Below are 14,852 nucleotides of genomic sequence, written 5' to 3'. Positions count from 1 at the left end.
TACAGCCCCTTGGGAGATATCTGTCCCGTAGTACACTGGAAAATTACATCATGAACAAACGTGGAAGTCATTTCCAGTTACCACCTCTTAGAATCCAGTCTCACCCAGTTTGTACCCTCTCTTGGCAGGCCTGGCATGCTTGGGCGGTGATGAATTTTGAGGCGGTGCTGCACTATAAACACCAGAACCAAGGACGCGACGAGAAGAAGAAGCTGCGACACGCCAGTGGTGCCAGCGCTAATAGTGAAGCCAGCAACAGTGACAGTGAAGTCGACAGCACTGACCACAGTCCTGTGCCCTCACCGGGCCAGAAAAAGGTCAATGAGGTGAGAGTCACAGAGAATTAAACCCTCTTCACTCCCATCCACATCTGTCATTCACTGTTCTCAGCACTCCCAGGCCAACCAAGGCAAAAAATTTAAGTTGGGATGTACATCATAACTACAATGTGTTTCAGCCCACTCAAGCTACATAGCTTGTACACACATGGGCACATTTTTTTCCACACATTCAAACTCTACTGACCAACTACAGATCCCAATATGCAAATACTTGATCACAAAGCATCATTTTGACAAAGTCTCTGTTTCTACTACAGTTAAAAAACAACACAAATTCATAACACATATCTGGGGACAAGTGGAACATTGACTTACGCCTTTGTCACAGCAATGCTCTTCTTCTCTTTGGACGCATAACTTTTGATACTTCAAACTTTTGAATTTTGAGCACGTTGTCTTATATGGCCTTTTTTCTTTTTGTCATGCATGAAAACCCCTCTGTTGTCTCTCTCTACAGGACCTCTCAAAGACATTGCTCTTGTACACAGTTCCTGCTGTTCAGGGTTTCTTCCGATCCATTTCCCTGTCCAGAGGCAATAACCTACAGGACACTCTCAGGTGAGTTAAATGACTGTGACACAGGCAGGACATGTGGTCCCAGCAAGCAAACAACACCACATTCGTAGGCGCTCCCCAGATGTGGTATGTTGGGATAGGAGGACCTCTAGTGGTTGGTTGTGATCGCACTATTTTATTATCCTTAATAAGCAGTCAAGAAATGATTCCGATTTAATTATTTGTCTTTTTGTTTTCTTTCAGGGTTTTAACTCTTTGGTTTGACTATGGTCATTGGCCTGAAGTGAACGAAGCCCTGGTGGAGGGCATCAAGACCATTCAAATCGACACCTGGCTACAGGTAATACATACACACACATACAAACACATTTGAAGAAGTGTGATAAACTTTTTACTCTGGAAATGAGAATGTTTGGGTAAGATTTAAAAACACTAAACTGTCAGTTTGAGGGCCTATTGTATGATGCTTTATTCTTTCTTTCACATGTAAACCCAGGTGACTGAGTTTTTATTCCATTGTCTCTCTGCCTGTCCAGGTGATCCCTCAGCTCATAGCTCGAATCGACACCCCTCGAGCCCTGGTGGGGCGTCTCATCCACCAGCTGCTAACAGACATTGGAAGGTATCACCCCCAGGTAATTCTCATCACACCAATGCTAATGTTGTTTCACAATATAAAACAGAACCAAGATCATGTTTTTGTTGTAACTAAGTAGAACCACCAGTGAACAATGATGAATTGCTGGATTCTTCTCTGTTCTCTTCCAGGCTTTGATCTACCCACTCACTGTGGCCTCCAAGTCCACCACTACGGCACGCCACAATGCTGCTAACAAGATCCTGAAGAACATGTGTGAACACTGCAACACTTTGGTTCAGCAGGCCATGATGGTAGGGAGACCGAATCATTTATATTTAGCGTTACTGAATAAAATCATCTTCATCCTTTACTAAGAAAAGTGGTGCTTTTTTTTCCTGAGCATAAAATGGGAGCTGCTGCTTGTAATTCATCACCAGAATAAGTTTGTCTGTTGTTTCTTCTCTGTACGCAGTAACTGTGGATCCAAGTACAATTTAGTTTTACCTTTCCTGACATGACTTGTCAACTGTAGAGCCAGAGCCCCTCTTCCTTGTCTCTTCTATTCTCTTTTTCTGTCTCACATTCAGGTTTATTAATTATTATTATTATCATTATTGCATGGTGGTCCTTCCCCTTACTCGCTCGCTCCCTGTCTCTCCCTTTCTAAACCCAACTGGCTGCCCACTCTGAGCCTGGTTCTGCTCGAGGTTTGTACCTCTGAAAAGGAAATTTTTTCTTGCCGGTGTTGCCAAGTGCTTGCTCATGGTGGGAATTGTTTGGTCTCTGTTATCAGTATTGTTAAGACTACAGTCTAGACCAGCTCTATTTGAAGAGTGTCTTGAGATAACTTCTGTTGTGATTTGGCTCCATATAAATAAAAACTGACTTGACTCAAAAAAAGAAAGTTGCAGCTTTAAATATGTGCAATAGTTTGAAACAGAAAATTTGAACCTCTTCCTGTGCCACTTCTGTATACAGTAGATGTAAAAATCTCTGTTGCACAGCAGGTATTTGTGCTTAGTAAGTTACACAAAGGTTCCACTGATGTAATTTGCTGTAGTGTGGTGTAGTGGCATGACAAACTTGAAGGAATCTAAAATGGCAGATGAAGACGAGGTGCCTGATATTTTACATCTGTGGGTTTTGAAATGCAAAAGGAAAGAGCAGTCTGACCTTTTCCTATTTGTTTTTCTTCATCCAGGTGAGTGAGGAGCTTATCCGAGTGGCCATCTTATGGCATGAGATGTGGCACGAGGGCCTTGAAGAGGCTTCACGTCTTTACTTTGGTGAGCGCAATGTCAAGGGCATGTTTGCTGTGCTGGAGCCTCTACATGCCATGATGGAGAGGGGACCACAGACCCTCAAAGAGACCTCTTTTAACCAGGTGCGTGTCATCTCAGATTGGGGATGAGTTTATAGTTTAGTCTTGTTTAGTGCCACTCCACAAACATTAGCCTCTGTTCATCTCCTGTCTGACATAGATTAAAAGTTCTGGCTTTGTTGTTTTTGTTGTTGACATTCAGTGGAAACTCAAATACAAATACACTGATGGGACATTTAGCTCCTAAATTAGTTGCTTAATGTGTAGTCCCTGAGAGTTGACAAAAACAGTACGATATGTTTTATATTTGTATCTAAATTAGATAATTTTGTAGGCATTTGCTTTTACTTTGACATTGGTCTTTTCTTTTGATTAGTGGAATAATAAAATAAACTGAGTGTGTTTGTCTTACTTTGTGCCACAGGCTTATGGCAGGGATTTAATGGAGGCTCAGGACTGGTGCAGGAAGTACATGCGTTCTGGAAATGTTAAAGACCTGACCCAGGCATGGGACCTCTACTACCACGTGTTCAGACGCATCTCCAAACAGCTGCCACAGGTGAGCCAAACTACATCACTGCACTGAATTAACTTTTTTCTTATTAATCACCTTGTAATAACCACTGCAATGTACTTCAGGTATTAATATTTTAATATTTTAAGGATACCCATTTAGATGCACAGCACATATCTATCTCTCTCTCTCTCTCTCTCTCTCTCTCTCTCTCTCTCTATATATATATATATATATATATATATATATATATATATATATATATATACATATATATATATACATATACATACATACATACATACATACATACATACATACATACATACATACATACATACATACATACATATATATATACATACATACATATAATAAAATTATTTTTTCCTTGTCAGTACAGGAAATTATTAGTATATAAATTCAGCAAAAGAATAAAAAGTCGTCAACCTGTACCAGGGAACTTCAACTACACAAACTCTTGTAAATCAGAGAGATGTGGTTAAAAAGAGTCAGCACATCTTTTATGGCTCCTGGAGAAATTAGAACTGACATCCCACCAGCTCTGCATGCCCATGTCAAGTCCAATCTCTCATCAGATGTGATGAGATATATTTGGCCTTTCAAGTCCTGACTTATTCTTTGATCTCAGGACAGGTAAATCTGAAATACTGCCTCTTAGTCATGTAAAGTGGTATAAAGAAGGAGCGAGATTTAGCAGTGATTGGAAGATAATGATGGAGAAACAGAGGCCTTCTTTCATTCATCCTCATATGGATAAGGTCATTGAACAAGATGCCAAAAATAGTGTTTAAAGAAGGATGTGATGAGACAGGAAGATGATAGAAGTTAAAGAGGAATGGTGGAACATCATGGTATAGCATGTCCCCTTTCAATATCATATTTGTGAGGGATACTTAAATAACAGACCAAATCCATGAAAGCTGGGATACTTTGTGACACGGATTCTGCAAATTGCAGCTAATTTTGTCTCTGGTAATGGCTTTAAGTTAGGTATTTTGGCCTGGGTATAGCTTGCACAAGTTGTATTATTATCCTTTAGCCTTTTCCACAACTAACTGTTTTTTCTTTTGTTTGCTTTGTTTTTTAATAAATAGTATTAGGGAATTTAAATCCTGCAAACTTGGACGCTGGGTCCAGGTATGCCATGCTGGGGGCATGGCTGAAGGTGTGGACTGTTTTGTTGTGATCACAATGTTACGGAATTCCTGATGATTTAAAGACACAGATTTTGAATACGAGCTGTGTGCATTTTGTCACTTTGATTCTTTCAATGTATTAATGAAGCACCTAGACCTGTTTTATAATCAAAAAAGACATGGACTGCATACTTTCTACAATATGGGACCATTAATATTGCACAAACCACCATATCCCTGAGGCTCCATAAGCTACTTCAGTTATGACCTGTCAGTTATGACCAGATACGTGGAGGCTGTACCCAACGTCAGTTTGGCAAAGCATCATGGGTCCATGACTTAAATATTACTAACACCGGGTTTTGTTGCTTCTGGAGTTAAGATGAAATCGGACTGATAGATGTCATTTCTCGCAGTCATCATCATGTTGTTGAAAAATGACAATAAAAACACTTCTGTCAGGTGCTCTTACTTCACATAGCAAATGGAGACAGCAATACTATTTGACACTGTGGCACAGTCCTGCTCTCGGGGATGTTCCCTGCTGTGACATTACAGTAAGCAGCATGAAATACACAGCAACATAATAACAAGCTGAGAGTAGTGAAGATATTCCCCCACAGGGCATTAACATAGAAATAAACCCTCTCCAGGATGCAGATCCAGAGGAGGGTGAAGCTGTGAAGTAACCATACATCAGTTTTCATTGTTTAACCGTAAAAGCCCTTAAATAGTCTTTGAGAGTCCGATTTTACGCAGGTTAAATTACTGATCGTTAATTGCAGACAAGCAGAGAATGTATTTATTGATGCGCACATAGAAAGTGAAATGTTCCAGAGAGTTATTAAAGGTTGTGTATTAGCAGTTCTTTTCAGATAAGACCTTAACTTGCATATGAGCCAGTGTCTGTTACACTCTGCATATTGCTGTAGGCACTGTTGGCAGAAGCTGTTTAGTCAGTGGATTTTTTTTTTTTTTTTTACACAGCAGACTAAAATCTAATTGTCTCTTCCTGTGCTATATCCCCACCTCATCAACTTTTCACGCAGCTGACCTCCCTGGAGCTACAATATGTGTCTCCGAAGCTGCTGATGTGCCGGGACCTGGAGCTGGCTGTACCAGGCACTTATGACCCCAACCAGCCTATCATCCGCATCCAGTCCATCGCCCCCTCCCTGCAGGTCATCACCTCCAAGCAGCGCCCACGCAAACTCACCATCATGGGTAAGATTAGAAGAAAATTGCACAGGCCTTGGCTCTGAAGCCATTATATTACGAAAATAGATTAACAAATATTTCCAGTCATATACTGTCAGCAGGCATGGGCCGTCACATTAGGGAAAACTCAATATTAATAAAATCAACAAACGGCTCCAAGGCCACGGTTTATGTTGAATTGCTCAGCTATGGCAAAGTTCTGTGTGTGGATAATACAACAGAGTGAAAATCTTCTTTACCAACAGAAGCAAAATAAAACAAGTGATGAACTTTTATACCAAAGTGAAACCTAACAACCACAGAAAAACAAGGGTCAGCCAAAGAAGTCATGTGTTTTTCCTCATGTTCTGTTCCAGGAGAGCTCATGCAGACACAGATCAATTTACCTCCCAACACTGTTCATGGGCTTTAATTTAAATACATAAATAAATAATTCTGACACCTCATCCTCATGTTGTGTGATATGAAATATGACTGTGAAGTGCTTCAAAATCAGCTCAGCACAGAGTCCCCTTGTCTTGAAGCCAGTTCCTCAGATTATCAATCACAAATGGTTCACTCGATGTCACACTTTTTCACTGGACATTGTAATACCCTGTTCTGATGTATCCCCATAAGTGTTACACAACATACTCTGTAAAAGATGATAGCTGATAAATCAACCAACCTCTAGAGCAAGACTTCAGATTAAGACCTGTCACCCACTACAGGCTGCTTGAATTTACTGTCAGGGCTCTGTCCCCCTAGCAACACTCAACACATAGTTCACTGGTATTGTCATTAGTAGCAGACTGGGGACAGAACAGAGTCCCTGCTTTACTCATTTCGCTGGAAGTATGAGTTAACTCCATTACAGGTATAAGATAGTGGAACAGTTAGATAAGTGACATCATCATCTGGACCTCATCCTCTCTGTCATGCTGAAAACTTGATTCTGCTTAAAAGGATTGAGTTGATTTCACAGTTCAAGTACATAGATACATATTTTCCAGTGTGCTCCAGTTCCTGTCAATCGATCGAGAAAATGTCTTGGTTACAATCATCAGATAGAATTTAATATGAACTTTACAAAGTACTTTCAGTATGAAACTTGTGAAGCTTCGTGTTAAGTCCTTCACAGATCATTGGGGTTCCTTTAATACCAGTTATTTTACCACAAACCCTCATAGCTGTCTTTTTTTTTAAGAGCCATTCTAAGTCAAAATGGTGACCGTGAAGTGAGGGATTATGGGAACCTAATATGAATGATGTGGTTAATGTGAAATCATTTATTATCCACTCAAACTTAGTAGACACTGCCTTGGGTGAAGGTAATGGAGATGCTGCAGAGCAGAGAAAATGGCCAGTACTTCCAAATTCAACCATATAATGATTCTTTCATGATGCCTTAGCCCTTTTTGAACAGTGTAACAATGTGTGTGTGTTTGTGATGCCCTCTGCAGGCAGTAATGGCCACGAGTTCATGTTCCTGTTGAAGGGCCATGAGGACCTGAGGCAGGACGAGAGAGTCATGCAGCTGTTCGGTTTAGTCAACACACTGCTCGCCAACGACCCTGCGTCCTTGCGCAAGAACCTCAGGTAGATATACAGTCATGTACACACACGCACACACACAGATTTGTTCTACTATCCCTGTGGAGACACTCATTGCTATAAAGCATTCCCTAGTCCCTTATCCTCACCTTAACCATCACCAATGAATGCCTAACCCGATCCCAACTATAACCCTGACCCTAAAACTAAGTCTTAACCCTAAAAAAGACAGTCTACCCATGGGGCCTCAGTGTTTGTCCCCATGGTAATATGAGTCCTGAGGGTTAGTGTTCTTTCAGGTTAAAGCCCCCACTGGGATATAAGCATATCTATACACCAAAGCATCACTCACACACACACAGACTCTGAGGAACAATACAGTTCACACATCTTGACCAGAGACATTATCATACTCTCACAGCTGTGGACGTGAAGAAAAACTCAATTATTGAAACCATGACAATGAATTGTTTGTTTGTTTATGTGTGTCTTGGCTGTGTGTTGCATTCAACAGCATTCAGCGCTATGCAGTGATCCCCCTGTCCACCAACTCAGGCCTGATTGGCTGGGTACCCCACTGTGACACCCTGCATGCCCTCATCAGAGACTACAGAGAGAAGAAAAAGATTTTGCTCAACATTGAACATCGCATCATGCTGAGGGTGAGGAGCCACTAAGATTCATACAGTTTCTACCTCCTGCATTTTAATAACTGAACAATCTGAGTCTGTTTTTCCTGCAACATATATTGTTTGTTTACAGTGTTCGAGAGTTTTCTGCGTTTCAATCAGTTAGGAAACATTAAGGTGTTAGAAACAGTCACATTCCCAGGATGGATTTTAATCATGCATTCTTATTCAATGTAGATGTATGTATAAATGAGCTTATGTGCCCACATGTCATTTACTGTTTAGTGCCAACAGTTGGTCTCATTTATGAAATATTTGTAATTTGTGATTTTTCATTTAAAAACACCGATACTAAATAGAGTCATCAAAGCTGAGGAAGCATCTGTTTTCAGTGATTATATTGATGAATACCAATCAGTTCTTAATGAAAACACATTCACTGGTCCCTAATTGGCACAAATGAACTACATATTCCTGCCTCAGAAATGCCCAATTTGGCTAAGGAGAACACACAGAGGACAGAAAAAAAATCTTCCTCACTAAAATGTCACCACAGAAAGTGGCAGTGCCTCTGGGGAGCAGAGGCCACGGAGCAGGTTGTGACATTCATTGTGCAAAAAGCTTAGAGAATGTAGTGTGACTGAAAACTGTACAACCAAAGAAACATCAGGGCCACAGGAGCAGGACAGGGCTGTAGTTCAAGTCTTATTGGTCTAAAAGAGGATGATGACATCATGTCCAGCCATGACATAATTGACAGGTCAAAAGGATAAAAAGAACAAGAGTGTCAGACTATGAAGACAAACAGGAAATGTCACTCACAGCCCTCTGTCAACCAATACTTAAAAACACTGACTTCTTTAAAACGAAGTTTTTTGCAAATAAACACTTGATTTCCTGGTGTACAAATTTTCTTCTGCCTACACATCATGAATGAAAACATGTTTTTTTCCATTTGCTAATGATGTCTGAGTTATTAATGATGTGATACGTTCAGTTTAAGCCTCTAAAACAGCAAGATATTAAGTTGACCAGTCAGTCAGTCAGTCAGTCAGGCCATTAATCAGTTTTAGATGAAGGATGAGGAAGACAGGAGAGCGAGACAATGACAGATTGTAGTCTTTAAGAGTGTGTGTCATGGTATTTCTTTCTAAATCCAAAACTTTACAGTTAATTAAAAGGTAAAGGATCAGTCTTGTTATTTTCAGTTCTACTTCAAGTTTGCAGGGAACTCTGCTGTCAAATACACAGCTGCAGGGCAAACACAGACTTTAACATCAACACAAAAAGCAAATAAAGCATTTTTTTCAGCCTGGCTGTAATGGGACCTGCTTACACCCAGTTTCTAATTTTCCATGATCCGTAACACAACCTTTAAGAGGAAGTTACATTAACACTTAGTTTGTTTTGCACCAATATATTTCCCGCTCAATTTCATTTTATTCACTGTGGTAGGTATCAACTTAGACAGTAAACATTCAGTATTAAGAGCCCATCAACGCCAATTGATCTGGTATTCATTAAATAATATATTAACTTCAAAGTGCATCATACAGTTGCTGTGATATATAGTTAATCAGAGAGAAAATGTTGCAGGAATTCAGCAGCCAACAAAATAAACAGACGTGTATGAACAATGATGTTTGCCCTGTGGGTGTGCATTGCACAGCAGCACTCCTGGAAACTGAAATTACATCAGACTGCTGTGAAGTTAAGTGATGACATTTTCACACCATCAGTCATCATGGTGGTGAAAAAAAAAATCAGCGTGTTGTCTTTAACTGTTCAGTCATATCAGGTGTCTTTCCACAAGTCTGAACATTGTGCACTATAAAGTTGTAGTTTTAAATTCCTTTTGTATTTGAAATTCAAAATTCATTATCATTCTCTGCTAACTGGGGTTGAAAGAGTTTAAAGAACTTTGAATTTGACTGTGTGTTTCAGATGGCCCCAGACTATGACCACCTAACCCTGATGGAGAAGGTCGAGGTGTTTGAGCATGCAGTCAACAACACGGCTGGAGACGACCTGGCCAAGCTGCTGTGGCTCAAGAGCCCCTCCTCTGAGGTGAGATGCTCGGCGTCTTTACTCTGTTGGCACAGGGGAGGATGATCGAGTGTACTTGATCTTCTAAGTGTCCGTCCTTGCTGTTCAGTGGCTCTGGGGGAAAATGTCAAGAGTGCTCAGCGGAGATAACATACAGACCTGTAAATGATTTTTTTTCAAGAGGCTAGCTCACTGATGTTCTTGTGGCCATTTTGGGAAGGTTTTCAATAGATGAAGTTGAAATATAGTAAAGAGAGGAAAACTCTGAAAAGTCTATCCAGTTTCTCAGTCCAGTCCTCTTACTTTTCTAATTATTGAGAGAAATGTAGTGGTAGTGAAATAAAACTGTTGTAATCCCTGAAGAATCATGTTTCTGTGTCTGTGTCCTACTTTCAAACCACTGACTTAGCAGGACTTCACAAACAGACCTTCAAATTGAATCCATTTTTAGGAACATTAGTACCTCATGTACCTGATGTTCTACATGTTCGTGGGTCTGGAAAGATGTTTCAAGCAGCCTGCCAGAGATTTCTGTGCTATTTTCCACACTGCTCTGCTCTAATGTGGTGAACCAGAAGAACTGTTGTAATCCAGGTGTTATTTCTCCTCCAGGTGTGGTTCGACAGGAGGACCAATTACACACGCTCCCTGGCTGTGATGTCTATGGTGGGCTACATCCTCGGACTGGGTGACAGGTGAGCAAAAGGTTGAGGGCTGATTATAATTTTTTTTTAATAATAACTATTAACATAAGACATTAATAAAGAGATTGTTTCCATTTGTCAGGCATCCATCCAACTTGATGCTGGACCGGCTAAGCGGCAAGATCCTCCACATTGACTTTGGAGACTGTTTTGAGGTGAGAGGAGATTTTCTTACAATACATTATCCACAAATTATTCTTTATCATTTATCTGAGGCTGAGTTTCATTATAATGTTCAACAGGTGGCCATGACCAGAGAGAAGTTCCCTGAGAAGATCCCATTCCGACTGACAAGGATGTTGACCAACGCCATGGAGGTAGGCAGCTCTGCAGTATCTTCTCCTGAGATAAACACCACAAAGTGTGTGTATTAGTGTGTGGAGGCTAGCTTTAAGCAGCTTGAAGGGTGTTTTGCTTTAGCTTGGAGACTCCAAAACTGTGTAGCAGGGAAATCTTTTTATTAAGCTCTTATTTTTATCCGAGTGTTAAAGTCCTCCACACTGAAGCTACAAAAACTTTACGGGACTTAAAGTGAAGTCTATCTAAGCTCCTTCTCCTTCTTTATTTCAGACAAAATAATAATTAATCTTTCCCAAGTTTGCAGTGCTTTATCAGAAGTTATGACTCACTTTGGCATTTATTTAATGAGCACAGAAGAAAAAGGAATTAAACATGAAAGCATTAAGAAATAAAACTCAATATTTTATGCAGAAGCTCCTCAACAAAACCTCTAAATACTGGATTCGATTCTGCTCCTCCTGACCTGATTGATTGACTTTACAAAGTACATCTAAATTCTTATCTTCTGACGCTGTGAAAGCTTTGTTACCATCAGTAAAGTTTGGGTCTGACTCTTTGCTAGGTGACGGGCTTGGACGGTAACTACCGCATCACCTGCCACACAGTGATGGAGGTGCTAAGGGAGCACCGGGACAGCGTCATGGCCGTGCTGGAGGCCTTCGTCTACGACCCGCTGCTCAACTGGAGGCTTATGGACAGTAAGGGACAGGAAAACATTAAACAGGCAAATCACATGCTGCAGACTCAAATAAGCATGACAGCATGAGTTACAATTAAAAGGAACTGGATGTGAAGTTTGTAAATTAGTCATGGCTTCGTCAAAGTTAGCACAAATGTTTGAGCTTTTTTTTGTTGGTGAAGAGTGTGGAGAATGAAATTTAATCACATCTTGTCCCACTAGTAAAATGGAAATCTATTTGTCTCATATTGTGCTGAGAAACTGAACTGGTTAAAGAAGTGGTGTAGACATCTGAAGGTCGTTGGTTGAATTCATGTAAACAAAGTGAAAGGAGGTCTCTCCCAACAAATACTGTCATGGTTTCCTTGAGGAAGATGTTAAAGCCAGAACAGAGAAAAAGATCAGTTTTACTATGAATGAGGATCATTATCTTCTGTTTTTGTTTAGAGAAATAAAAATAATTTAGAAAAATAATGATCATTAATTGATCATTATTTTTCATTAAAAAAAAACTAAAAGAAAAAAATCACACCTTATCAATTTCACCCCAGCAAACACCAAAGGCAACAAGCGTTCCCGCACCAGGACGGACTCGTACACTGCTGGACAGTCAGTGGGTGAGTCTGTAAACTGTAGCCATAACTGCTTCCTGTTTTCTGCTTGATAATGGCAGAAAGTGTTTAACCCTGTGTCTGTGTGCTGTCCTCTGCAGAGGCTCTCGAGGGCATAGATCTTGGAGAGAGCACACACAAGAAACCAGGGACCACAGTGCCTGAATCCATTCACTCCTTCAGTAAGTTAGCAGTTCAGTCTGTCTTTCTATGGGTAATTTGTTGCTGTGCAGCCCTTAAGGTTTTCTCTGGTTGCTTCACCATAACAATACCAAGCTCTCTCGCTGTCATGAATGATTGGAGCAGCTGCTGTGCTATTGTACAGCAGCACTCAAGTCCACTTTGATTTCCTCCAGTCTTGCTGGAGAGAGAGCACTTTAACTTTCTTCTTTGTCAGTTGTTTGTAGCTATTGACGTCAGCACATTTGTGTTTCTTAGTTGGAGATGGCTTGGTACAACCTGAAGCACTCAACAAGAAAGCCATTCAGATTATCAACAGAGTGAGAGACAAACTCACAGGTAAGTTTTTCAGCGCTCAACAAGAACAAACTAGATATAAAAAAGGCTCAAGACAAATAGCAGCATGTGTACAATTATTTTATTTTTCCCATGAAGTTTGTGCAGGAAATATAAGTATCTTTAAGTCAAACCATTTCTCATTTGTTATTCATTTAAGCCTTGAAGTTCATTGAGTTTACTTCATTTGTAATGATGTCGATATACATAGAAATAAAGATTTAAAAGTCAAAAGATGACAATACTCAGTAAAAGCATTTGAAAGAGCTGAAGTCCTTGTGAAGTTATTGTGAAATAAGTATGTGATAAAAGCACTTCAGTGCTGTAAAGAAAAATCTCAAATGGTTGGATGTTTCATTCTTACTTGACCACCTTCGGTCATATTATTATAGTGTAGGCTTCCTGCCAGATCTCTACCAAACCGTGGTGTTTGCTGATCAAAGTTCTTGAAATCTGAAACAACTCAGGACTCACCACATTGAATTTTCTGATACAGATGTAGAGTTGTGATTAGAGTTTTTTTCCTACAGGTCGAGACTTTTCTCATGATGAGACACTTGATGTGCCAGTACAAGTAGACCTCCTCATCAAGCAAGCCACATCACATGAAAACCTGTGCCAGTGCTACATCGGATGGTCAGTACTCCTCGTCACTTCAGAGTATAGTTAGAGCAGTGATATAGTCCACTTAAAAACAGTTTAATCTGACTCAGGTTATGTTGATGTGAAATGATTGTATGCATCATAACTACATGCTGACTTTGATGAATTCTTTATTTATTTTATCTTCAGGTGTCCATTTTGGTGAAGAGCTATCTTCAGCAGCCAAGGTTAACCAAGAAGAAGCACTCAACTCAAATAAATCTCCTCTGAAAGAAGTACTTAAGCCACAGTGCAGAGCCTCTGAGAATGTGTGTTTTTTTTTGGTTTTTTTTTTGGTTTTTTTCTTATTTTGTTGTTGTAAAATTGTACGATTTTCCAGTAACACGTTTTAAGTTTATGAGGAAGTACCTGAAGAGCTCAGTTTTTATCTGATGATCACAGTTTAATTCAAAATGTAGTCATTGCTCCAAATGACTCTGCACGCTTTTAACACCATGATGACTTGCTAAAAACTTGACAGCGGCCATATTGTAATAAGTCATGACGTTTCTTACTTCTCACACAGTATGCCACTTAGAAACCCACCAATCCGTTGTATCTTTATTAAGTAATGTGACACGTTTCAATTACATGGTATGCCTTTTACTAGCTGAAACATTCTTTAAAGGTAAATGAGACAAAATTTTGATTTGAGATTATCATAATATACTGTATGGGCATTTGTGTGCCAATAAACCCTGTACAGATACTACTGTGCTGTGTTCGTTTGAGAGTAGAGGTTGTTTATTTGGCTGAGTTTGTCACACCTTTGTTGGTTATAGATAGAAATGGGCAAATATAGAATATAAAAATTAAAAACATATATATCCTTTTGGTATCAGGCAGGTTTTCTAGTGAAAGACAAGGTGCAACTCTCCCCTTGTTTTTAACGCTCCCCTTGTTCTTCTTCTAACACCCACAGAGGGCACTCTGACTCCTAATAACGTCCTCTCAGTAAATACTTTGGGAGAAGATGCACTCAGCCTGCCAGAGGATAAAACCAGAACAAAACAAACATTTTGAACATTTACTTGTCACATGAGATGAGATTGCGCGTTCTAACCGCAGTTACTCCGTATTTATGTTCATGTTAAGACCATGGAGAAACTGAGTCATTTACAGTGAACCTCCTTGACAAATAAAAACAAATCAGATGTAGCAAATTGCAGAGAGAGCAGTGAAGACCACTGTTAATTTGGTTTCCTGTGCCATTATCTAGTCGATGCAAGGTAGCTTCTGTTTTACTGGAGCTCATTGGTATTCCTCCTCTTATTTCTCCATTTATTTCTTCCCTGCATTCTCCTCTGAAGGTTAATTACTTATAGATAGTTAAGGATTACGGATCAACAAAAAGCAGCCCATTGATCTCTTCCCTGCCGTGCCCACCTCTGCAATGTCACACTCTTTACACATTGGGACAGAGGCCTGGTGATTATCTGTTCATATCGATCGATTCTTCCTCTGTTTCCCTTGCCCCCCCCCCCCCCCCCCCCCTTCCTTGCTTCCTTTTACCTCCACCCTGGCACTTTCTTCCCTCCTGTC

The 14,852-nt window shown here is 40.1% G+C and overlaps 1 protein-coding gene across 3 annotated transcripts in view; it reads left to right on the top strand.

The window, feature by feature from the left end:
- mtor (mechanistic target of rapamycin kinase) overlaps nt 1–14,020 on the top strand; it is a 90,600-nt gene extending 76,580 nt beyond the window's left edge. For all 3 annotated transcript variants that reach the window (XM_071475405.1, XM_071475404.1, XM_071475406.1), the window contains 20 exons: nt 129–326; nt 799–899; nt 1,101–1,197; nt 1,394–1,492; nt 1,626–1,748; nt 2,639–2,821; nt 3,183–3,317; nt 5,482–5,656; nt 7,093–7,228; nt 7,698–7,845; nt 9,757–9,879; nt 10,471–10,553; nt 10,645–10,717; nt 10,805–10,879; nt 11,425–11,560; nt 12,093–12,158; nt 12,254–12,334; nt 12,591–12,671; nt 13,199–13,304; nt 13,461–14,020. In XM_071475405.1, the coding sequence (XP_071331506.1) occupies nt 129–326; nt 799–899; nt 1,101–1,197; nt 1,394–1,492; nt 1,626–1,748; nt 2,639–2,821; nt 3,183–3,317; nt 5,482–5,656; nt 7,093–7,228; nt 7,698–7,845; nt 9,757–9,879; nt 10,471–10,553; nt 10,645–10,717; nt 10,805–10,879; nt 11,425–11,560; nt 12,093–12,158; nt 12,254–12,334; nt 12,591–12,671; nt 13,199–13,304; nt 13,461–13,476 (2,235 nt within the window). In that variant the 3' untranslated portion in view covers nt 13,477–14,020. The remainder of the gene's footprint in view (nt 1–128; nt 327–798; nt 900–1,100; nt 1,198–1,393; nt 1,493–1,625; nt 1,749–2,638; nt 2,822–3,182; nt 3,318–5,481; nt 5,657–7,092; nt 7,229–7,697; nt 7,846–9,756; nt 9,880–10,470; nt 10,554–10,644; nt 10,718–10,804; nt 10,880–11,424; nt 11,561–12,092; nt 12,159–12,253; nt 12,335–12,590; nt 12,672–13,198; nt 13,305–13,460) is intronic.
- The last annotated feature ends 832 nt before the right edge of the window (nt 14,021–14,852 follow it).

Source organism: Trachinotus anak, unplaced genomic scaffold (genome assembly GCF_046630095.1).
Source record: "Trachinotus anak isolate AG129_WGS33_773 ecotype Australia unplaced genomic scaffold, CSIRO_AGI_Tana_v1 ptg000004l, whole genome shotgun sequence".
In the NCBI taxonomy this organism is placed as follows: domain Eukaryota; kingdom Metazoa; phylum Chordata; class Actinopteri; order Carangiformes; family Carangidae; genus Trachinotus; species Trachinotus anak.
Note: the sequence above shows the minus strand (reverse complement) of the source record. Positions and strands in the feature narration are given on the sequence as shown.